Source organism: Dysidea avara, chromosome 10, assembly GCF_963678975.1.
Source record: "Dysidea avara chromosome 10, odDysAvar1.4, whole genome shotgun sequence".
In the NCBI taxonomy this organism is placed as follows: Eukaryota; Metazoa; Porifera; class Demospongiae; order Dictyoceratida; family Dysideidae; genus Dysidea; species Dysidea avara.
In genome coordinates, this window is record NC_089281.1 from 11,821,156 (window position 1) to 11,846,031 (window position 24,876).

Consider the following 24,876-nt stretch of genomic DNA (forward strand, 5'->3'; position numbering starts at 1 on the left):
CTTAGCGCTAGTAGCATTAATTCCCGTGTGGCCAGAGTGTGCCTGTGTCGAGAGTGTGCTGCTACTATTGTGTAGACATCATTATGGTCAAAAAAATACGAGTAAGGTAAAGTACGGCGATAAAATGTTGAGTCAATGGAGTTTATGCAATGGGCGCTTATCGGCACCCTTGAACTGTTTGATGTGTCATTTTTCTTTCTTCTCTCATTTACTTCAAAGAACTAAACAAAAGACTGGAAATGCAAGTAAGAAAGGGCAAAGCAAAGATGCAACATTCAAAAAGAGGATTCATAAACGTAAAAAGCTCAGTGCATGATTTAGTATTTTGTGTTCATTAATTAACTATTTAGCTGCTAGACCTATGAAAAGAAAGGTAGCAAAAAGGAAAGAATCAAAGGTTGTACTTAAACCGGATAAAGATAAAACAGCCTCTGTGAAAAAGGCACATGACTCTCGGATAGCTCACAAACTAAAACAGTTAGACCTGACCACCACACTGGTGAAGATGTGGGAAGAATTCAGAAAACAAAAGTGTCCTAATAGAGCAGAAATCCTACAGAATATACTAACTATTATTAGAGGACGTGTAAGAGAAGTAAGTGGCAAAATTATGTGTCTCGTGTTGCCAATGTTCTGTCACGTAAAAACATTTGCATCAACTTAAATTCCCAGTAAAGAGTATGTATACAGATATATGTAGCTGTTAACAGTGCATTTCCATTGATGTCTGTTTTGAAGTTAGTGATAGGTAACAGACACAGTTTTAACCAGCTTGTACAGTATAGGATGGTTTCTGCATGCCAATAGAATTACCTTACTATACTTTTGGTTTAATCATGTTTGCAATCATCATATTATGTGTATAGACCTGAATAAAGTACACAGCCCTGAGCTTCTATTTGAGATGGGAAAGTGGGGGTTTTTGTATTATTATAACATTGTGATAATACTATCTTCCCATATAGTTTGCTTTCAAACATGATACAGCACGAGTGTTACAGACAGTGATGAAGTATGGGAACAGCAAGCAAAGACTAGCAATATATGATGAGTTGAAAGGTACGTAATGTCAGACCATTGCACCAAAGCTCTCACCTTAAAGCATACATCCAGAGTCTTCATGCTCAAAATAAATAATAACCTTTCTGTTAATGATTTTGGTCCCAGACGGTCTGTTGTAAAGGAATTTGGTAATCATCAAGGTTTTCTTTTGTGTTTCACAGATTCGATACTGGAACTCTGCAAGTGCAAGTACTCCAAATTCCTAGTCAAGAAATTCTTAATTTACTGGTAAGTTACAATAATGTTAGCCCTACCACTGCATACTGTAACTGCACAATCAGTCCACAGCAGAGAGAAGAGATCATGTCTTTTTTTTATGGCCACGTTCGGCGGCTCATACGGCACACAGAAGCAGCCAGCTTGCTGGAGCTTGCTTATAATGACTATGCCAATGCCCACCAGAGGGAGGCATTAACTAGAGAATTCTATGGTGTAATAGTAAGTGTGATTGTGGTGTTGAGAATATAGCAATAATGTTATGTATAGACTGTTGGTGATGAGAAACACTATAAAGTAAAGAGATTGAAGGAAACCATTACACCACTGCTGAACAAGTGAGTTGTGCTTTGAAAGGTATATCGGCGTAGACATAATTACAATCATTATAATTCATGACTAATTTTTTCTTTCAAACTTATATTTCTTATCTGCGTATTCAATAGTTCTCTAATCTAATTTAGTTTCTGATAGAGATACTTGTATTGGTAACTTGAGGTAACCTAGCAAGAGTATTCACCAAACCAGGGCGGACTAGTGTTTGTTAAGCATTTCTGTAATGAGTGCCTCAAGAGTCAATACTTCTTTGTGTGTGAAACATTTATAACCAGAATCCACATGGATTTATTCACCAATACCCTTGGCTTCTGTAAGTACGTAAGTGGCTGCATTAGACAGGTGGATTGTTCTGTAGCAAGTTTTAAAACCAGACATTGGTGAATTTTGAAGAATAAAAATTGATCTAATACTGCTAGAAAACATTCCCATAACAATGCTATGAAGTTTTTCATGTAATCGTCAAGTTTTTATGGATGTGCTGGTAAAATTTACATGAAGTATCCGTTACAGGCCATGAAATGTACATGAATTACATATGGAAATTTCATAACCTTCATGGAATTAATTGTCATGGTCTATGGAATTATTTTCATGAGCCATGGAATTGTTTCCATGAACAAGTAAATTTTACAACTTTTATTGGGAGCACACCAATGAAAATTTGACAACTCATGGTTTACTTGAAAAATTCATAACATTGTTGTGATAGGAACATTTTCTAGTAGTGTAATGCAATTTTAGTTGAAATATCTTACCAAACACATGTTTTAGTTTTATATGCATTGTGGGGATGTCTGTCTCCTCCTACAGAGAGACACTGAAGCACAGTATCATTCACAAACCATTACTGGACTACTTGTTGATGGCTGGTGAGCAGGAGAGAGCAGACATGATAGAGCAACTTCGTGAGAGACTAGTTGAGCTGCTCCACACCAAGGAAGGATCTCGTGTTGCCATGCAGTGCATCTGGCATGGCACAGCAAAGGTATATGGGATACTTAAGTACATCCCGGGAGCCCCTAACACCACTATGCATGATGCAATGCTTGTAGGGCATCATCTAGCTTTAGTGCACGGTAACTCATTATAGTAATATTCAGATCTTCTGTTTGGTTCTATACAGTATCTTTCAAACTTTTACTTCTACAGGACCGTAAAGTTATTGTCAAGTCATTCAAGACTTTTGTGAAGAAGATTGCGATGGTATGTATGATTATCTTAGATCATGTGATACTTATTGTTACAGGAAGAACATGGTCACTATGTGCTACTGGCAGTGTTTGACTGCATTGATGATACAGTACTTGTAAAGAAAGTGATTATATCAGTAAGTGTGCATATAAAATGTACTACATAAGTGATGTAGTTACTACTTCTTTATTCCATTCAACCCTGAAAAAGTCTTCAAATGCTCAAATGATTCACTGTTCATATTGGTAACCAATCAGCTAGACTTTATTGTATAATATGTGGTCAAGGGACAAAAAATATCCTTCATAAATCCTTGAATATATTTTCATGAAATCACTAAGCCTTGAAAAGTTTGTCTTAAGAATTTCCCATATGATATGCATGTTTATGTCTTGTGTAGGAGTTGGCTGATAACCTCAGTGAGCTGGCAGCTGACAGACATGGTCGACGTGTTTTGTTGTACCTATTGTGTCCTCGTAACCCTGTCTACTTCAACTCAGCCATGTTACGTGTACTGGCACCGGGTGATGGTAATGTACACAGGTTAGTAGTACTTAGTAACACACAGTACACAGTGATGTGCAGTCTTGTTAGAAACTGGGGACTGAAGTTTTTAATAGTATTACTATTTTTATATTCACAAAATGGTAATCTAATTCATCATGTACTGAATCGTTAAATATTTCTTCATTGTTAACAGTGTCCTTCTGGACTGTTACAACCCTTTTTTTGGCTGAATCATCACATTCTTGTTTTGCCAAATCTTGTAGTTAGTTACTTTCCCCTTCATTTCCTTTTTTGCTGTACAGAAGTGTCTTTTCAGCATTTAGTGTATATAACATTTGCTTGGCACTAATGGGATCTTGGTTGTTAGGTATTTAACAGAATACTCCATTTTGTTCAGTTGACTGTTTAATCTTATATAAATACCTGATGTTCGGGTTCCATTGTATGACAAATGAGTTTGTACTCCTAGAGTGTTTATAGGTAGATTAAAGAGTCGATTATATGACTGTTCTATTAGAGTATTTCTTTGATTGGTGTATGCTTTAGAGGTGTACTGATATGGGTTTTTGGCATGTACTGATATCCAATATTGATGCCACCAATAGAAGTCGATAACTGATAGTTGATCCGATATTTGCATTATAGTTTTAAGCAAACAAAAGTGTACATTTACCACAATATGTGCATGTATCCATTGCTATACTCTGTATACAGCTTGGGTTTCTGTTGTGCAATCCAGACAATTAGAAACCTACAAACATTCTTATGTATACTCCCATGAAGCCTTAAACAGATATTTCTGCATTACTCCGCATTCTAATGGCTTGTGAGAAAGCTTGTACAGCAAGTTTCCTTGGATATCCTGTGATCCTTCTTTTTATCACAAAGGTATACTCTATAGCTGCTTCATTTATAAAGACTGTGATAAGCTTTCCAGCAACAAACACTAGAATTGCATGTGTCTGTATGGCTTCTTGTAGCATATCGCTTGTTTGCAGAGTGAACAATAAGTCACTGACACTAAAGAGCCATATGGATAGCATAGAAAACCAGTGCATAATCCGTTTATGTACAAACTTTGCTACTGTATAATGATATCGTTCCTCCTGCTGTTCTGTACCGATACCGATATTGGTAAAAATTACCATATTGGTGGCTGATATTTTAGCCGATCCGATCATTGGTACACCTCTTATGATCTCTAGTATGCTATATTAGAACAATTGAACTGGCCGTATGATTTTATGCACTTTCAGTTACAAATATCTCCCTGTTAGTGAATCTCCACTGTAGTGTTACTGCACGTGTTGTTTAACCATTACAGCAAGAAGTCACCTGAAGCACGTCGTAGTGAGCTTCACAGTGCAGTCTCACCACTACTAGTGAAGTTGACTGCTGACCATGTCAGTGACTGGATCAGAGACAAGCAACTCAGTCAGTTCCTGCTAGCAGTTGTACAGCATGTGGAAGGTGACAGTGTGGCTCCCATATTGGAGAACGTTGTGAACTTATTGGATGAGCCTTTTGATGAAGAGGTCTGTGTTCAGTGTGATAACAATTTTGAAGTAGAGTAGGCACTTAGTTATCCACAATTAAAATGACTGTTCTATTAGAGTATTTCAAGTGTAGTGTGTGTTCTATTAAGTGTTTTAATGGAATTCTAGTGCTTCTAATAATTCACACAGTATGGAAATAGAGCTTACTGTACCATATGGGTGTTCCCTAAATATCTATTTATCTTGATGAAATAAAAAAGAGCACTTTGCACAAGAAAAATTATTCAAGCAAATATGCACCCACTTTATATTCTCTCTCACTATTACTGTACAGAGTAATAAATATTAATTCATCTCTGCTTGTATTTACTAGACACACATTGTGGGTGATGCTTGTGGTCATTCTGTTGTCAGAAAGTTGTTGTCCATTGAGAACAATAGAGTGGACACCTCCTCAGGTAACTATCATGCTTAATGGAAGTCATTTGTGTCATTGTGTTTGTAGTGTTTCTTGCTGACCTAATAATAAATCGTGTGCCAGAAAATGAACTGAGATCATGGGCAACTATTAACAGGGGAGCATTTGTGCTTGTAAGGTAGGTTAGTGTGACCAGTTTTATACTTATTCTTGTAAAATTGTGGATGGTGTGTCCATAAACTGTAATGAGGTGTTCAGCAGTATACAGTGATATCTAACCACTTAGTTTTATCTTTGTATTTTTATATCATTGGTACCTACCCTACATACAGACCATCTCCACATTAAACATTTTAATGCAGGGACAGAGACTAAGCATTAAACTCGTGTAGCTTTGTAGCATGTATAGTGATGTTGCTTTTAAACATGAGGTTCCTCATACCATCCTGCAAGTATACTGAAATTAATGCTGCAAAACACCAAATTTTTTTGTTTGTGGTTTTGACAGGAATATAGCTCAATTAATCAGTGACATTGTACTGTAAAGAACAAACAAAGCATTGGTACCTGCTTTACATGCAGGACAACTAATGTAGCATTATAATACATTGGAAACCAAGCATACTTTACTTTTTTTCATTGTAAAATAATTTTCATATGCAAAACTTATAAGAAATTTTTGTACAAGATCGAACTACTCTAATAGAGCAGTCATTCACTTAAATCATATGAAAATATTTTTACACGAAAATGTCATGAAAATTTTTTGCACAAAAATAAAGCAAATTACAGTAACTATTAGTGTCCTACATTGCTGTGTAGTATGTATGTTGATAGTGCTTTACAGTACATGTCCTTATGTCATCTTTTAAGTTATAGTAAAATAATGAACATGCAGGGTTAAACTACATGCAAGCTAAGGCAATTTCATAATAATGAAAAAAAATTAACTGTTGCCCCTAGCAACCATTATTTATAGCTGTCAATGCCTAAAGTCACCTCTCCAAATTTTAAAAGGATAGCATATTATGAGTCATGGGATATTACATTTTATAGTTGTAACATGGGCATGAGTGATTTGCCTGATATAACAACACCGGAATGCTTTCATTTAAGTGCTTCTTCTGGCAACACTTCAATTTGTGGTAATCATCACGTGAACATTAATTTATTCCCACAATCGATCTCAGTCTGAATTTGTATAAAACAAACAGAGGGTGGTATCAATACCTCATCCACATCAAGGCCATGCTTGCTTTGATGAAAGTGGCTTGCTCTTTTAGAAGTGAAACTACTTTCCTGGGATACATTTCAATGTACACTGGTGTCCATTTAGATGTCTCCCCGTAAAGAGGTATACATGGAAAATGTATCCTCTGGAATTCTTTGATCTGAGGTGTCAAAGTGTTACATTTTGAAGTTGGAATTTTCCCATACATAATGAAAGGGGCAACAGTTTCCCCTTCTGGACAATCACATAAATCGTGGGATTCAAAAATATCATACCTTATGACCTATATACACACTATCCATTTAAACTTGGAGAGATTGTTGTTGATATATTCACACCTACAAATTATGTGAAAATTGAGATGTTTTTGCATACATTGAAATCCCACAATAAGTGATTGCCCAGAAGGGGCAACTGTTGCCCCCTCACATGGAAAACTACAAACGTCAAGATGTCATATCTTATGACACATATATGCTATCCTTTTAAAATTTGGAGAAGTTATTTAGATATTGTCACCTACATAAATTTTATTATTATGCAAAATTCAGGTTGCTAGGGGTAACAGTTATTATTGTACGTTATAATAAAAAATTTGTCTATATAATGTTCGCTCGTGCGCTACTAAGGGCCTGAGGGTTTATAAATTTCATAGACTCCACATTGTGCCCATATAACTGCTTTAGACTCTATTTCACATTACACTCAGATTACTTACCTCATCCATGGCTGTTTCTGCTGTAGGCTTGGCAAAAGCAGCTGGTTTTCTTGTGATAATACTAGCGCCATGGCAACTATGCATCCTCACGTGACAAAATAATTGCGCTCGTTAAATCACTGCACACAAACAACACATAGCGATTGAACAAACCTAGATTTTGAGCATATGTTATATTGTGCCTGAAGGTGTGGAGTATATTAGAAACAAGGTGGAGTATATGAGATTTATTACCCACCCAAAACAGCCTAAATAGAGTCTAATGTATATATCAAGACACACGGTAGTGTGTCGTGCGGCCCAAGAAGCCGGCGCGTAACACCCGTAAGTATATTGACAGGAAGAAAGAAAACGCAATTTTCGCACCTCTGTAGCTCTGTGCTGCCTTAATGAAACAAGACGATTTTTGCTGTGGACACTCCCTCCAACTTCAGTACTCCACATTCCAAATTTGAGCGAAATCGCTTCAAGCATTCCCGAGATATGCGACTTCAAAAATTGGCTTAGTTTCTTAGTTTTTTTTTTTCTTCTTATTTTTCTTCCTCTTTTCGCACACTTACAAAAACTGCTATAAAACGCGAACGCCATATCCGATTGCCTTGAAATTTGGCACACAGAAGCGGGGTATAAAGGCGCATCTCGGTACCAACTTTGGCTGGAATACCATAAACAGGCAAAGAGTTATGAGCGATTATTCACGAAAAATAACACCAATATGTTGTCACGCCTACAGGGTAAACCGCGTATGGGAAGAAGCTGAAAATTGGTGGGTGAATAGGTTAACTATTGAACCTCAAACCATTTGTGGTTTGAAAGAAATCGAGCTAAAAACCAGGAAGATACAATGAAAAAACCAACAGTGTGTAACAATTATGCAATCGAGATTAGCTAATAAAAAAACGACTGCTTGCCACGCCTACCAGATAAACCGCTTGGGGTAATGCTTTGAAAATCGTTGTACAGATGGAGTAACCATAGATCTTAGAAAGGCTCATCAATGGTATAGAAGAATCAGACTTAAAGCCACGGAGTTATAACACAAAATCCAACTTGGTGCAGCAAGAGTGAGATCGAGATACTCTAATAGAGCAGTCATCCTAATAGAGCAGTCACCCTGAAGAGAATTCAAGAGATCAGCTAGAAACAAGAAACCTGTATAGAGATCAGCTACACACAAGTCACCCTGTATAGAGATCAGCTAGAAGAAGTTACCTTGTAGGGAGTTCATGCATCTATGGAAAGAGATAGTTCAGCTAGAAGAAATCACCTTGTAGAATTCAGCTACTAAGAAACCACCATGTAGAGAGTTCAGCTAGAAGAAATCACCTTGTAGAATTCAGCTACAAAGAAACCACCATGTAGAGAGTTCAGCTACAAACAAATCTTTCTGTAGAGAGATCAGCTAGAAGAAGTTTTCTTGTAGAGAGTTCAGCTTCAAACAAATCATCCTATAGAAAGATCAGCTAGAAGAAGTCACCTTGTAGAGAGTTCAGTTACAAAGAAACCACCATGTAGAGAGCTCAGCTACAAACTAGTGACCTTGTAGAGACATCAGCTAGAAGAAGTTACCTTGTAGAGAGTTCAGCTATAAAGAAACCATTCTTTAAAGAGCTCAGCTGCAAACAAATCACCTGTACAGAATTCAGCTACAAACAAATCACCCTGTAGAAAGATCAGCTAGAAGAAGTTACCTTGTAGAGAGTTCAGTTACAAAGAAACCACCATGTAGAGAGTTCAGCTACAAACTAGTGACCTTGTAGAGACATCAGCTAGAAAAGTTACCTTGTAGAGAATTCAGCTACAAAGAAACCATTCTGTAAAGAGTTCAGCTGCAAACAAATCACCTGTGCAGAATTCAGCTACAAACATATCACCCTGTAGAGAGATCAGCTAGAAGAAATTACCTTGTAGATAGTTCAGCTACAAACAAATCACCCTGTAGAAAGATCAGTTAAAAGAAGTTACCTTGTAGAGAGTTCAGCTACAAAGAAACCATTTTGTAAAGAGCTCAGCTGCAAACAAATCACCTGTACAGAATTCAGCTACAAACAAATCTCCCTGTAGAGAGATCAGCTAGAAGAAATTACCTTGTAGAGAGTTCAGCTACAAAGAAACCACCATGTACAGAGTTCAGCTGCAAACAAATCACCCTGTAGAAAATTCAGCGACAAACAAATTGCCCTGTAGAGAGAGCATCTAGAAGAAGTCACCTTGTAGAGTGTTCAGTTACAAAGAAATCACCATGGAGATTTCTGTAATCAATATATGTATTATATATATAATTTGTACATTTACTGATAAAATATTTAAAGTATATCTACTTCATCTTTTCTTCTTCCTGTGGTAAAGAAAAAAAGATAGGTTAAAAAAGTCCCAAAGCTGGCCATAGGCCGGCTTTGGGGTATACAAATACAAAAAGACATGAAATCTAATCCAAAACAGCCAAGCTGTAAAAAAAAGAGTGCAGCCCTCAAAAAGGCTATGGTGAAAAAAGATGTGAAATTCAAGGTGGCGGCCAAGAAATGGCTGTGATGGTAAGTTAATGGTAAAAATTTTAATAACGACAATTCAGGTGAATTTTGTGCCAAGACCAAGCGGCACAAAAATTCACCTGAATTGTCGTTATTAAAATTTTTACCATTAACTTACCATTACAGCCATTTCTTGGCCGCCACCTTGGTTTTCACATCTTTTTTCACCATAGCCTTTTTGAGGGCCGCACACTTTTTTTACAGCTTGGCCATTTTGGATTAGATACCTACATGACAAGTGGTGACTGTACACATTATTCAGTTTCTATATTAAGAGAAATACCTTACTGTCAACAAAAAAAATGAACTTGTGCATAATTTAAAGCGCTTGCAATTATAGTTACTGCATGGTTCTGAACTTGCCCCATGCTATGCACTTTCAGTTTTAATGTTTTAGTGACACATAATATCCTCTTACCATACAAAACCCTGTGCAGGTGTTTAGACATCATCATTAATTTTAAATGTTCTACATGACCTTTAATGATCCTTTAAGCAGATCTAGAGTGATAGGATGTAAGCAGCAGCTAGCTAGCTAGCTAGGGTTGGGCGATATTGAAAATTTCCTCCCATGGTTATTGTGGAGCTTATTATCACAATTATTGCAAATATCACGGTATTGAAATGAACTATAGCAAGTACACTCAAAACTGTTTACACAGTATATTTGCATGGGTGAACTTTGTTTACTAGCTACCACAACTGCAAGGAGTTTGGAAAAACCAGCCTAACTTATAGAGATGCCATGGAGTGCATATAAAGTTTGAAAGGAGGCATAGTTCCTATGTATATAGCTAGCAGATAATTTACTAAGGTGAGGCCAGAATTTTCATCCCACAATCACAGTAGTGTTGCATCCGGTACACATGCCTTGTGTGTATTCTAATAATTAGTGCATCGCTTCGTGTAGTAGTGCATGGGTTAGGCTTGTTTTGCTAGTACAAGGAGGCTGAAATACTGATTGACAAGTACAATATGGCATTGTTAACATGTGTAAGTGTGTAGTTGCAGCTGTATTCTGCTATGATATGCTATGATATTGCAATAGCCATTTATACCGGTATGGCGGTTTTTCAAAAACAAGGCGGTATCGGTTATTTCCAGCTGTAATATCGCCTTGTTACTGTCATACCGGTATATTGCCTAACCCTACAGCTAGCTGCAGGATTAATAAAATAATTGTGCCAGGTCAAGCAATTGCACGCACAGTTCCTAAGTGTATACTACGGTATCTGCATGGTGCCAGTAATATGAAAAAGCGAGGTATGTTCCGTTCCAAAAATGGAAGGAAATGGTGGACCTATTATCATCCACTTTTGGAAGGTTATTACGCAGAGGAAATATTACTCCAAAAGTGGATGGAAATGACACATTTTTCCTATATAGTGACTAAAATGAGTAATAATCATCCATATTTGGAGTCTTTTAGTCTTCCACTTTTGGATGATTCTGTTATCATGAAACAATCATCCATATTTGGATTGTTCTAGTCTTCCACTTTTGGATGATTCTGTTATCATGAAACAATCATCCATATTTGGATTGTTCTAGTCTTCCACTTTTGGATGATTCTGTTATCATGAAACAATCATCCATATTTGGAGTCTTTTAGTCTTCCTCTTTTGGGTGATTCTTTTATCATGAAACAATCATCCATATTTGGAGTCTTTTAGTCTTCCTCTTTTGGGTGATTCTTTTATCATGAAACAATCATCCAAATTCGGATACCTATAGTAAATTTGCTAGCACCGGCTTAGAAATGTTGCAGCTATTGTCATTCATGCCGGCAAAAGTAGCTGTAATGGCAAATATTCATAAAATATTATTTTGAAATGACAGTTGTGACACTGAAACTTGTGTGACCATCGATTTGGATTTCACAACTTTTTCATGCAACTTATTTTATAAAACGTCTGTAATTTCACTGTTTTTGCGTGGATATAAATTTCGCTGTTTTTGTGTGGATATAAATTCTCCTTAGTTTTTTACAGCTTGTCTGTTTATGTGTAGATCTAAATTCTTTTTGTACGTGTGGGACTACACAGTACCAGCGTGCAAACAGATTCTCTTAACAAAATGCAAAAGATTATCGTTAGTAGTAGTGCACATATACACATAAATTATACACTTATACAATTACTGAAATTTCCTACAAATCTTTAAATTCTTGCATGCCAAAAACAGTTTGATATGAAATTTGAAATTTGGAGCCTTCATATATGCAATGTGGCCTTTGATCTTTTGCAATCCAGCATTTGCTTGTTCATTGATTTGGGAATTAAGGGATGCTAGATACTCTTGCTGATAAATGTCCATGTTATATCCACTTGAACAGCCGGTGTGTCCTCTCCAATGAAATCTATCCACCAAAAATGTAGTGCTTTGAAACATCACTGGCTCACGGTTCAGCACGTATTGATGAAGCTTACAACTGTTGTCGTAAATTATGTACTCGGGCATGCTGTGAAATCTTGTTAATATTAACTCAAATGGATGACGTGGAGACTCATGCTGTTTTAATATTTGAAAACCATAACATACACCATGGCTACAAAAGAGTGTAAAGATTCCTGGTGTTAAGACAGGATGACTTGAGGAAAACTTTCTGCAGGAGTCTTGATCTTCCTTGTGTAATTTCAAGTCTGCTGCATAATTTCGTACCCTTCACACCAGTGGTAGGCTGGGAAAACAAGAAAAGTAGTCTTCATCCGGTGGAGACAAAAAATTATTAGGTGCTGAAACATTGTATGGTGCTAAGCACAAATCTCTTAACAGCTTGAAAAGATTACATACACTTAAAGGGATGGGCTCTGCCAACGTTAGCTTATTCAGGAAAACTGCGATAACAGGTGCACTCTTTTGCAAAAGTGCAAACTCTTTTTTTTGACCTGCCTGTCTAACGTCAATTCCTGAAATCATCTTATCAATTACTTCAATGACATCAGCCTTGCCTGCTATCTGAATCATGCCACATATGGCCGTGTTGTGAGCCAACTCAGAAAAAAATTCTCTGTAAGCATGAGGTGCTACTGTTGTTCCAGTTTCTTTATAGAGTTGATCAATGACACCGGCAAGCGCACTAGCCCCTTCGGCTCTCATCAATTTCATCATCGAGGTAAACTGTGGTAGAGTAAGATGCTTGGGAGATTTCACACACTTTCTGTCCTTTGTATAACCCGAGTACTGTAATAGTAATTCTCGTGACTTTACCGTTTTCAGTAACACTCTTTCTGAATGTCTAACTGTCACACACTGAATACTGTCAGTGGATTTAGTTTCCTGCACAGAAAGCCTACTCAGAAAGTCTTTGCGAAAACCAATGAGGGTGCCATCACACACAATGGTTTTAGGTGTATGTTCACATTGGGGACAAAGAAAGCATTCTTGATAATTAATATCTAGCAATCTGGCAAAGTAGTTCCATGCCTGACGAAGATGTTTGATTCCCACTTGGCGTGACTTGCTTAAGGCTGAAAAAGTTTGTTGCATGGATCTGTGAAAAGCTATCAACGGATTTTTTCCTTCTAACATGATGTGTAAATATGTAAACAACAGCCCATAGTAAAACAGATGCTTACCATCTAAATTTAATAGCAAGTGATCACGACCGTCATATTCCTGTTTACAATTGCAATCCCCCATTGTTGGTCTGTAAAAGCAGTGTCTTTGACTATCATGTATTGACACAGACTCTTTATGAATAATCACGTCTTTGGTAGATATCCAAGAATTAAGCACTGGGTCATCAGAACTAAACTTATGGCCATGCTCACATTTCAGTGTTTCATTATAATTAGGAACTAACTCTTTAGGAAATTTCCACTCACCACACTCATGTGCGTCATGAATACTTTGAAGTTCAGTTGGCAGTGGGTATGGGATTAGCTGTGATGATAAGCATGTAAATTGTTGCTCCTCAATGGATTCAGCATCTTGGTCAATGTATATGTCATTTACCTCGCACCAATTGAGGAACTGTGTTACGTGTTGACAGTGATCATGGCACAAATCACAATAGAGTCTTGTGCTTTGCCTGGAGCATATTAAGCCACATTCACTGCCATCATACACAGCTACTAACAGAGGATCAGTACATATAATATCAACAGATTCATCACTATCTTGCTGGTGACATATTTCACTAGCTGACTCAAACAATTGTTCTGTTGCCAAAGCATGTACACAGTAGCTCTTTTTTTCTTCAGAGGCCCTTACACGTAGGTTGCAATCAGAAAAATCACCATGGCAGTATGAATTGCATCTCTCCTTTTGAAACTTTGAGGAATCACACGAACACAACAGTATCACAATAGATTGAGAAAGGTACAGCTTTTGAACTAAACAATAGCCTGACTTGAGATTTCCTGAACTATCGCAATCAGCAATGACATATCTTTGACTATTTGACAACTCATAATATCGGCCTGAACTTTTTAGGCTTCTGACAAAGGCAGATTGTAGTGGAAATTCACCAACCTATATAGAAAAATCAAATTAAATTTTAGTAGGAAGACCCCTCTCTTAGTTGTCCTGCATGTAGGACAGGTACTGATGATAGTAGTATTAACAAGACAGACTGTGTCAAACTCAGCAAACACACTGTGTAGAACTATCAATAACTATATAGTGTGCAAAGGCTTCAACTTATTTAACACCTATCAACAGTTCTTTATAACCAGTAATGTTGTTTTTAACTTGCCAAAAGGTGAACTTTACTTAGTGTGGCTGTACTGGTAATTTAATTATTATTTGAAGCCCTCATTGATCTGGGGACTGATAAAACCCTTTTAAAAAACAGCACTCCAGACTTCGGGTTACTTATAAAAGCCTCCAGGACCTTTTCTACAACTTTTAAGACTAAATAAAATATTTTAAGCAGAAAGTTTCTCAATTTTGCTACGTAACCACCCAACCAAAGTCACTTATTTGACCACTTTTGAATCAGTAGAATCTACCTTTTGAGAACCTAGTAGGTTCTGGGTGTGTTAAGGTCAAGTCTTGGTTCTAAAAAAAAATTGAAACACCGTTGTGAATGCTCCTGCAAAGAGTAATCTGAATGCTAGTGATAACTACTGAATGCCTCCACACAATTACCATAATATTATAGAAGGAAGTTTAAAGGATCAAGCGGTAGTAAGGTTGCATACACACCCAAAGATGCTAGTGTACATTTAATCCTTAATTCAGAACCCTTGTGCAATTATTGTTACCTTCTTATGATCTAGTTGTAGGGACAAGCCATCATCACCATTTTCTTGTGACTTTGCTAATCTGGTTGACTATAAGAAAGAGATCATGCTTAAACTCTTAAGACTACTATAACTAACCTGTCTTTTAGTACTTAGCAGATTCCCTTTTCTCTGCTTCACTTTAACTTGGATTCCCTTTGTTGCTGCTGCCATTTCAACTACATGCACCAAAAACTAATGTCCACATAGCAGAATACTGGTCTGTGCAGCTGAGTAGACAGTTTTAATTCAAAGGTTTGTTTGTGTCAAAGACTTCAAAGAAGTGTGATTTTTGCTGTTTCAGCAACCTCAAACCCTTAAAATCTGAAGTCAGATTTTTATCAGTCATTTAGTAACAGTAAAGCTTGGATCTGAAGATGACTTCAAAAGTAGTAAATAACAATGCCAGGGATATCAAGAGAAAGTTGGATGTGATTTCTAAGAAATGCCAGGAATTGAAAGGTTTGGGAGTGGCTGTTGCTGTCGCATATTCTACCACAAAGACCAATCATAGATATTAGAGTACAGGGATAGGCAACCGAGCGCGCGCCGTGTATATCTACCATTGATTGTGGTTGAAGCACTCCTCGGTATTGATTAAATCCATGCGGACAGGATGGCAGTTTGTGGTTAAGTCGTCTTACAGTTGATTTCAAGAACCTTATGGTATTGTAGTTGATATACAAGACTTTTAATGCTTCTGGCTTCTGTTGTTTAATCGTCTTGGGTGGTTTTCATCGCCATTTACGATTTTGATCATCAATGGGTACCTCCGTTTTTTGTCTACCTGTTACGAAGAACAGAAGTCTAGTTCCACTGGGGAAATAGTGCTGAAGTCTTCGCAATACTTTGAAGTTTTGCACAGTACCACTGAAAGATGTTTCTCGCATAACAGCGCTTGTGTTGAAGTTGATAAATCATGGAGTAATATTTTAAAGAACCGAGATGAGACTGCCAAAGGGCATTAATCAAGCGGAATAATAAAATGAAGTACACCATGCAAAACTATGTTACTTTAGGGTTACTGTGGCATTGTTTGCCAGTCGAAAGTGAATTTACCATGAACACAACAGGTACACAAAAAAATCGTGTCAACTGAGATTAAAATGATTGATGGCGGCGAAAACTCACAACAAGATTTACAATAGGAGTTTGCCTAGTACTTGTAAAACATAAAGAGATTGTCATGAAATACTCCACGCCCGTAGAAAGTAGTCCAGAGCAGAAGACACTATTTTGGCCTCATGAATTCACCAACGGCGGAGTGTTTCAGGGCGCGCGCTAGTTTCTAATCCCTGTACTCTAATATCTATGGACCAATGGTCTCTATGTTTTTGGAGATGAAAGAATTTCCAAAGTGGTGCAGAAGTACAAGGATGAGATACTCTTAGATCCAGATTGGCAAAAGGAGGAGATGGAGAGCTCTAGTAAAGTTTTGTTACCCCCTTTGCCAGATTCATTATATAGCCTAAATGGAATTACAATGAAAGCTTTAATTCGGGGCATAATGAAAGATCTCAAACTTTCATGGAATTCTGACAAGCCAGAATGGTGGCCAGATACTGTGCCATTTGTCAATGTGACACAGCCTGCTCCAGAGTTTGAAGGTTAGTTACCACAATGAAAAAAGTTTTTGATGTGTATCAACATAGGGAATTGGAGCATTGCTCTACGAGAAATAATCACAGCATGCTATACTCATCATGGACTGGATGTTCGTACATACATTCAGCCAGATGCAGAGGATACACGTGAACGTGTTCCTGTTCCTCGTGATCTCCAAATTGAAGATGATGGATCTAGAGGTCCTCAAATAGAAGACGATGAATTTAGAGATCCCCAAGATGAAGATGATGAATCTGGAGGTCAACAAATTGGTAATAATAAAACCAGACAGAGAAAAAGACCGGATTTCACACCTTTGGCTGTTAGAAAACCTAAAAGGCAAAGACACCAACCACAAAGATTGGAGTAAAAGTAAAATACTTACTTTGTAGTCTAACCTCTTTATTTCAAATAGCTGCATATGCATCTTTAAATTAATTATAATTCTAGTATATAACATAAAAGCTGCGGTACATTATGCGCTAGCAATAGACAAAGGGCTTGCACCGTAGCAATACATGTCAAGATCACTCACAACGAGATTCCTTTAAGGACTAGCTCCATCTTACCAAGTACAAAGCAAATCTGTCAGTAGCTAGGCATGTTATATCATGTATTCACAACAGGTTCTACTATGGAGGGATATTACTAATCACTGGACTGGACTGACATATTTTGGTTGTTACACATTCTGAGGTCATATTTGTTCTGTCTTTGCAAATCAAAGGCCTTCAGGGAGCCTTCTGCCCATTGCAAATCTTGGCAGAGAACTGCAGTATGAGAAAACTGCCATCTACATACACTCTTAGCTGTATGAATAGTTGATGATTAAACTTTAGGAGAGATTAGGTATAGCACAGCTTTAATACATAGTAAAACAGAACTGTAAGTTGTTCTTGGCATCGCAGCACTGCAATGGCTGTGCACTAAGGCATTTGAGTCTTGTGTAAGTACAAACAGCAATCAGAGGACTGCCTTGTGGAAAGAGGCAGTCCTCTGATTGCTGTTTAAAATTTAATATCAATTCAGTGGAAGGGCTTTTTGGCGATCTGAAGACATTTTTGAGCTTGCCTATGCCTAACCAATACTGCCTAGATGTCAGAAACTAAATATTAAGGGTTTTGGGTGATATTTTGGGGCAAGAAATCCCTAGCCTCCATGATCCCTATAGTACTACTGTACTATATGAGTACTTCTTGATTACTCTGTTTTTTTTTAAATCATATGTCCAATCCCTATTCTACTTGTTTAAACTTTTATCCCCACTAAATTAAATGTTTTTCTTGTTTGTGAAGCTAGAAAATGATAGTATCAGCAGCATTTAGAGTCTTTTGTGAAGCTACCTTTTCATGCGAAGCATGAGTATAAGACAAATTTTGAAGAAAAGTTTTGGTGACCTCTGTATGTCTACTTTTGGGTTGATAAGGGGAAGGGGGGACTAGAACAATCCAGATATGGATGATTGTTCTACGATGAAAGAATCATCCAAAACAGGAAGACTAAAATCATCCATGTATGGATGATTGATTTACGAGAAAAGAATCATCCAAAATTGGAAGACTAAAACCATCCAGTTATAGATGATTGTTTTAAGAGAAAAGAATCATCCAAAAGTGGAAGGCTAGAACAATCCAGATATGGATGATTGTTTTATGATAGAATAATCATCCAAAAGTGGAAGGCTAAAACAATCCAAATATGGATCATTATTACTCATTTTGGTCACTATATAGGGGAATGCGTCATTTCAATCCACTTTTGGAGTAATATTAAAAACCTTCCAAAAGTGGATGATAATAGGTCCACCATTTCCATCCATTTTTGGAACGGAACATATATGGAAAAAGCTACACACTGGATAAACACATAGATGGACAAATATGTTGGCAATTCACCTGCCCTACCACAATAGTGCTATGGGAGTCCCTATGATGTAAGGCAGTCTATGTGTCAGTGCTGAAAACTGTGAGCATGTGGATTGCATGGAACATGCAGATAGAACAAAAAGGTGCATCAAAAAGTCCCAAAAGTGAAGGGGAAAAAAAAGTTGTGACCTAGGCAGGGATTGAACCCAGGTTGGTTATAATCAATTTGGGTTAAGGGAGGTACGTAAATCATAATTGCTTGTCTGTGGTTTTGACAGGAATGTAATTCAACTTTTCAGTGATCCTTTACACCAGTGCCTTCACCGCTCTATAAAGGACAAACAAAAGCACCTACTGATTTGCTACAACAAAATTTGAGTTTCCAGATGATGGGCATTTAATTTCGCTAAAATTCCACACTGTGCATGCCAAGATACTATGAGCTAAAAAATGTGCCAACACGTGGATTTGAACCCACAACCTCCTACACGTTAATCAGGTGTTCTACCGCTTGAACAGTTTGTGCTGTGGTTTTCAAAGGAATGTTGCTCAAGTTTTCCCTACACCTTGGCCTTCTAGCACTATAGAGAGTGAAAATGGAAGCATGCGTGAACTCATGATAACAATCTTAGAGTAGCCGGATGGTGAGTGCTTCATTATCAGCACAGATTGTGATTTGCGCCATGTTTGGCAAGTAAGCTGTGTGACAGACGGACGAACCAGATGGCTTTTCAGCTTTATATATGTACTAGCATTGGTACCTGTCCTATGTGCAGGACTATAAACATTTTAATGCCAAAAACAGACACCAAGCATTAAACACCATGTAGCTATGTAGCATGAATTTTATTTAACTTTTAAAATATGAGGTCTGTTTTGTCTGTGGTTTTGACAGGAATGTAGCTCAATTATTTAGTGAAAATGTCCCTACCAGTGCCTTTAACATGTTGTAAAGGACAAACAAAAGCATTGGACTATGGTACCTGCTTTACATGCAGGACAATTAATAATACATTAGGAACTGGGCCAAGCATAAATGCTATAGTGTCTGTGCATGTTAGTGCATGATCCTTATGCCTTCTTTTAACTATGATAATGAACATGTAGTGTTAGTTAAACTACATGAAAGCTAAGGCAATACCTACATGACAGGTAGTGTACACATAGCACAGTTTCAGTATGCTATGTACTAATGTTGTAGTAACACATAGCTATGCACTAATGTTGTAGTAACACATAGCTATATCTGTTGCTATATAAACCCCACGCAGGTGTTTAAACATTGTCCTATCATTAAGGTAATGTATGATCCTTTAAGGAGATCTAGATCTAGAGTGAAAGGATGTAAACAGGATTAGTGAAATAGTTGTGCGAGATCAAGCAATTGCATACACAGTTCCTCAGTGTAAATGACGGTATCTGCATGATGCCAGTAATATTATCACTTTTCAGATGTACAGTAGTACCTGCCCATGCTTCTTTTCTACAGCAGTATAATGTCATACAGCTGCAGATTAAGTGTGAAAGAAGCTTTTACCTAGAGACAGGACAAACACACTATGTTGGCAATTCACCTGTCCTACTACAAAAGTGCTATATAAGAGTCCCTATGGTGAGTCTATGTGCCAGTGCTGAAAAACTGTGAGCATAAGAATTTATGGATAAAAAAATTATATGGAACAGACTGATAGAACAAAAAGGTGCATCAAAAATTCCCAAAAGTGAAGAAAAAAAAGCCTGGTTGGGATTGAGGGAGTTGTGCAAATTACCACGGTTGTTTATCTGTGGTTTTGACGGGAATGTAGCTCAACTTTTCAGTGATTCTTCCCTACACCAGTGGCTTCATGGCCCTATAAAAGCATGTATTGATTTGCTATACAACAATGCTCACGTTGCCAGATGACTACACTATAATAACAACCAAGCATTAAACATTAGTGCCATTCATGCCCTGCAACACGAATGATGATATCGTTTTTAATACCACCATCTTGCAAAGTATACCAAAATTATGGGAAGCATGCAGGTGCTCCAGAACCTCCAGAACTGCAGTAGCTAAACTACTGTAGTACTACAACACACAGGTGTGAACAATGTGGATGGTTCTAGTAGTACCTGTCCTATTATATAGGTTATACATGGAGCATCATTTGATAATATCTTGACCACAAAAGACATTAATTTACTCTACAATGCAGAAGTTGCCATATTGCAACAATACTACACTCACTATTGTTCCCTTCACTACACTACAACCTATTTTCATCACCTCTAACCTCCCTGCATTTACAGCACTACTATACTGTATGATATTTTGAGTAAGCTAGCTACTACTGACTATTATAACCTATTGTCATCACCTTTGTACAACTACTACTAACTACTATCAACCAGAGGACACCTGCATGATCTGGACACTTGGTAATGGTCCTAAAGTATCCCTTAACATGTAAACTGACCTGATAAATCAGGAAACCTTGATATTCAGGACACAGTCCCAAGGTGTCCTTACTACACAGGTTTTACTGTAGAGTGAGAAAAATAGCACGAAAATAAGAACATAGCAGAAAACCTGTTACCAAAAAGGTTGCCAAAATGAAAAAAAGTAGTAGCAAAAAAGGTTGTTGAAAAAAGTTGTTACCAAAAGGTTTGGAAAAAGAAAAAAGCAGTGACACAACTGGGATTTGAACTTACAACCTCCCAGTTTCCGCCTTACCACATGCACGAAATGTCGCTTGTAATTAATTATTGTTAAATGTTGTTTATAAAGGCATGCTTAAGTTGAATGGAATAGGTATTTACTTACGGTTTACAGAAAGAATTCAGACAAATTTTTGCTCTACAGCCTTGCACTAAATGCGCTGTAAACGACGAATGACGGCAACTAGAACCGTCATTTAAACATTAGGTTATTCCATAGATTAATTTCAAATCCATCCTCGAGGTAAGTCTTGTTGCGGGAAAGTTCCATTATTGTATTAAATAAACCTGTCAGGTAATACAGGTACCTTATCAAGCAATTCTGTCGACTTTTTGAAAGAATTTTCTACGAAGCGGAATTTTAGGCTTGTGGACAATCCTAACCTACATGCTTATGGTACTGTTTACTCATAGTGCCTAGCAAAAACGAACAAACTCTGTGGATTTATAAATTGTTAGATGTGTATTACGTACCCAAATCAATGTGAAATGCTTCTTCGCGTAGTGAGCTACAAGCTATGGCCTAAGGCGGCATCCAGTGTTGAACATCAAAGGATTTTGTGGTACCGATTACTCGTCGACCGAGACTACTGCAAGGCTGTAATTCGTGTAATACAGTCGTTATGATCCACCATTCACCCAAGTGGAAGAATTATTTCTCTTATACCATCCGTTGGAGAGTTACAACAGCTTTAACACCTGGCTGTAGGTGAGGATCAACCACGAGTTTCCAATCCCGTGTGTGTGTCTATAATCTATGGTTATTCCTAGATGATGAGCGCTTGCCAAAACCACTTCGCAACTGGCGAGAAGAATGCGTGAACTCAAATGGAATGCAGACAGATAGACAGATGGCTTGTCAGCTTTATATGTATAGATAGATGGTTGGTTGGACTTTTCAACTGGCTAATTTTAAGTGATTATGTGACCATCTCAGCGAAAACCCGTCTAGTTCGCACAACTTCCAAATTTCTTTCAGCATTATCTGCATAGTCCAAGGAATGATTCACCAAAATTTCAGTCAATTATGGTGAGTAGTTTTGGAATTACAGCACTAGAAAGTAGGAAAAGCAAGGAAATTGATTTGTACAGTGACTATAGTAAAAATAAACTACCGGTGCTTGCTTACATTAGCAACCATAACTTCCGTTTGGATTAGTCTACAAAGCTGGGATTTGGCTTACAGTGTTCACCATGGATTGGCAGATCAGCCAAGGTATAGTTTTTGGCCCTGCAGTCACTTGCACATAGGCATATGAAGGTGGTTTTAATGAAGAAATGGCAAGTTTATGCCTACTGCATCATAAACAAACGCACGTGACACGTAAACCAGAAATGAAACAAACTCATGAGTAGGTGAATAGGATGGTATATAGGTTTAATCGATTTAACACTTCATTTCCTGAGTAATGGTTCAATTAAAACTTGCGTAAAATTTTCTTTATAACACATGTAATTTCACCAATTTTTTTTTTAAATTTCGTTTTTCTTAATACACATGCTTGTGCAAACTAGACAGTTTTTCGCTGAGATGGTCACATATTCTATTGTGATGTGTTACTGTAAAATGAAATATTTCACTAAGTTATCATATGTACTGTATAGTAGGGATGACAAAGGTGTAGGTGTGGCCCATGAAAAAACATCACCCAAAAACCAGCGTCACTTTTCCCAGACAACGAGGTAGTATTGGTTAGGTAAAACTAAGCCCAAACAAGCCTTCAGATCGACCTGAAATGCTTTCAACAAGTTGCTACGGAATTTAAAAAAATATATTTAATGGAATTTTCTAGTGACTGACTAACTGACTGACTGACTGACTGATACCTTCAGAAAAGCGTAACTCGATAACGGCTAAGGTTACGGACTTGATGTTTTCATTGTTCGACGTCACTTCAACCCAAGAGGTACCTTTTGGCATACCGCAGTACGTACAATGCATTCTTCATGGACTTACCAGTGTCCTCCTTTGTGTCCCATTCATCTTTGCTGACAGTGAAGTGTTGATTTGGTGGTAGCACATGATGGCTTCCCTTCGTAACGGAAATCATCCATATTTTTCATAGTAGCTACTTTGATTGTAGAGGTGCTTTTCGAACAGTTCTTGATTCTTACTGCTGTGTAACAGGTTGAACATAGCTGACAACAAAGCATAATGGATACTTCACTTTTCAGATGATAATTGATATAACTGGGGCACGTGGCGCCATTTCTTCTTTTGATGTGGTATGAATGGGTTCACCAGTCATAATAATTATTTACAAATACACAAATACACAAATTTTTCAACTAGAGTAGGGACCATAGCGCATCAATAAAAAGTACTGAAACAAGCTGGAGTAGTGCATGATATTAAATCACAGTAAAACAATAAAAAGTGTTATATCCCTCCTGTGCATTTCCATTATGGTATCTTGAGCACAGTAGGGATAAACAAGCTGGAGTAGTGCATGATATTAAATCACAGTAAAACTATTGTTTTACTGTGATTTAATATCATGCACTACTCCAGCTTGTTTATCCCTACTGTGCTCAAGATACCATAATGGAAATGCACAGGAGGGATATAACACTTTTTATTGTTTTACTGTGATTTAATATCATGCACTACTCCAGCTTGTTTTATCGATGTGCTTATGGTCCCTACTCTAGTTGAAAATTCCTATTTTTTTTGTGTACTTGTATATAATAAACACCTCATTATCTCCCAAAGGTCAAAGGATTTTATGCATAGCATTTTCTAACGCATCTTTTACAAAAAAATTTTTTTTAAATTATTAATGCTTTACAGCACAGCACAAGTGTTGAAGGTCTACAGCCTGCTCAAAGACTTTAGCTACTTAAGGTGTGTTTGAAAAGTTGGAGAAAGGAGAAAAAGTCCATGACTGGACCTAGGTAGCCTCGAACCTGCAGCCATCCGATTTACGCTTGAACGCTTACAGGAGTCTACCAGGTGGTCAGGATGTTTTCTCCTTGTTATTTTCATGTAATTATATCCATAGGAATTCTAAATGCAGCATTTTTGTACAATAACATTATTTGTGTGTATTTGTGTAGTACTTTCACTTATTGTATTAACGTTTTATTGCTTAGTTTGGTGGCCAGTCAAGTTAAAGATGTATCAGAGACAATAAGAAGTGTACTAGACCCATCTGTGTTAACAGAGCAGTGGAATACTGATCATCTTCAAGGGCAAGCAGCTCTGCTAAAAGACCTAACTTAATCACTACACACTGTACACACATTAAATTCATGAATGAATATTTTTAAAAGTGTTGCATTATGCAATTCTCGAAGTAACACTTCTTTATTTCATGCACACATGGGGATATAGAAATACTACATGTAATATACTGTGCGTTCAGGTATTGCCTTATATGGCTGTCATATTTTCAATTCATCAAAAAAGTGCTGTACAATCAGTAAAAGATGCAACAAAAATTAACTGTAATTTATACAATGACTTGGTTTCCACACCAGTAGAGATCATGTGCTACAGTGTTTAGTGACTGCCCGAGACCTCTAAAGAAGAAAAAACTGCACTAACAGATACTCTTTATAACAGAATATTATTGAGGTTTGCTGCAGAGTTAAGGACTACTGGGAGGCTCAGAAATTTTCCAAGGGACAAACTCAGTGGCTTTATTAAATATGAACAAAGACTCAGCACCTGAGTACTAAGTTCCTTCACAGCATTTTTTATCCTTTTATCCTGATTAGCTTGGAAAGAATGAAACCATAGATGTATACCATTTCTACTGAGTACATT

The 24,876-nt window shown here is 37.3% G+C and overlaps 3 protein-coding genes across 3 annotated transcripts; 2 read left to right on the forward strand and 1 right to left on the reverse strand.

Annotated features, from left to right (window-relative positions):
* On the forward strand, positions 1-24,382 carry LOC136267931 (pumilio homolog 3-like). Its single transcript, XM_066063133.1, has 15 exons — positions 1-106; positions 220-296; positions 351-595; positions 966-1,059; positions 1,224-1,290; positions 1,344-1,500; positions 1,549-1,616; positions 2,428-2,602; positions 2,767-2,820; positions 2,864-2,944; positions 3,209-3,351; positions 4,640-4,850; positions 5,185-5,269; positions 5,317-5,407; positions 24,201-24,382. The coding sequence occupies exons 1-15, from the start codon at positions 84-86 to the stop codon at positions 24,328-24,330; spliced, it is 1,701 nt and encodes a 566-aa protein (XP_065919205.1). The 5' UTR covers positions 1-83; the 3' UTR covers positions 24,331-24,382.
* LOC136268702 (uncharacterized) lies at positions 12,374-15,420 on the reverse strand. Its single transcript, XM_066064146.1, has 3 exons — positions 15,037-15,420; positions 14,920-14,988; positions 12,374-14,185 (listed from the first exon to the last, which is right to left on the reverse strand). Exons 1-3 carry the CDS (start codon positions 15,109-15,111, stop codon positions 12,374-12,376), a joined length of 1,956 nt encoding a protein of 651 aa, XP_065920218.1. The 5' UTR covers positions 15,112-15,420.
* On the forward strand, positions 15,495-17,484 carry LOC136236907 (nuclear respiratory factor 1-like). Its single transcript, XM_066027136.1, has 2 exons — positions 15,495-16,544; positions 16,590-17,484. The coding sequence occupies exons 1-2, from the start codon at positions 16,352-16,354 to the stop codon at positions 16,910-16,912; spliced, it is 516 nt and encodes a 171-aa protein (XP_065883208.1). The 5' UTR covers positions 15,495-16,351; the 3' UTR covers positions 16,913-17,484.
* Positions 24,383-24,876: the final 494 nt, after the last annotated feature.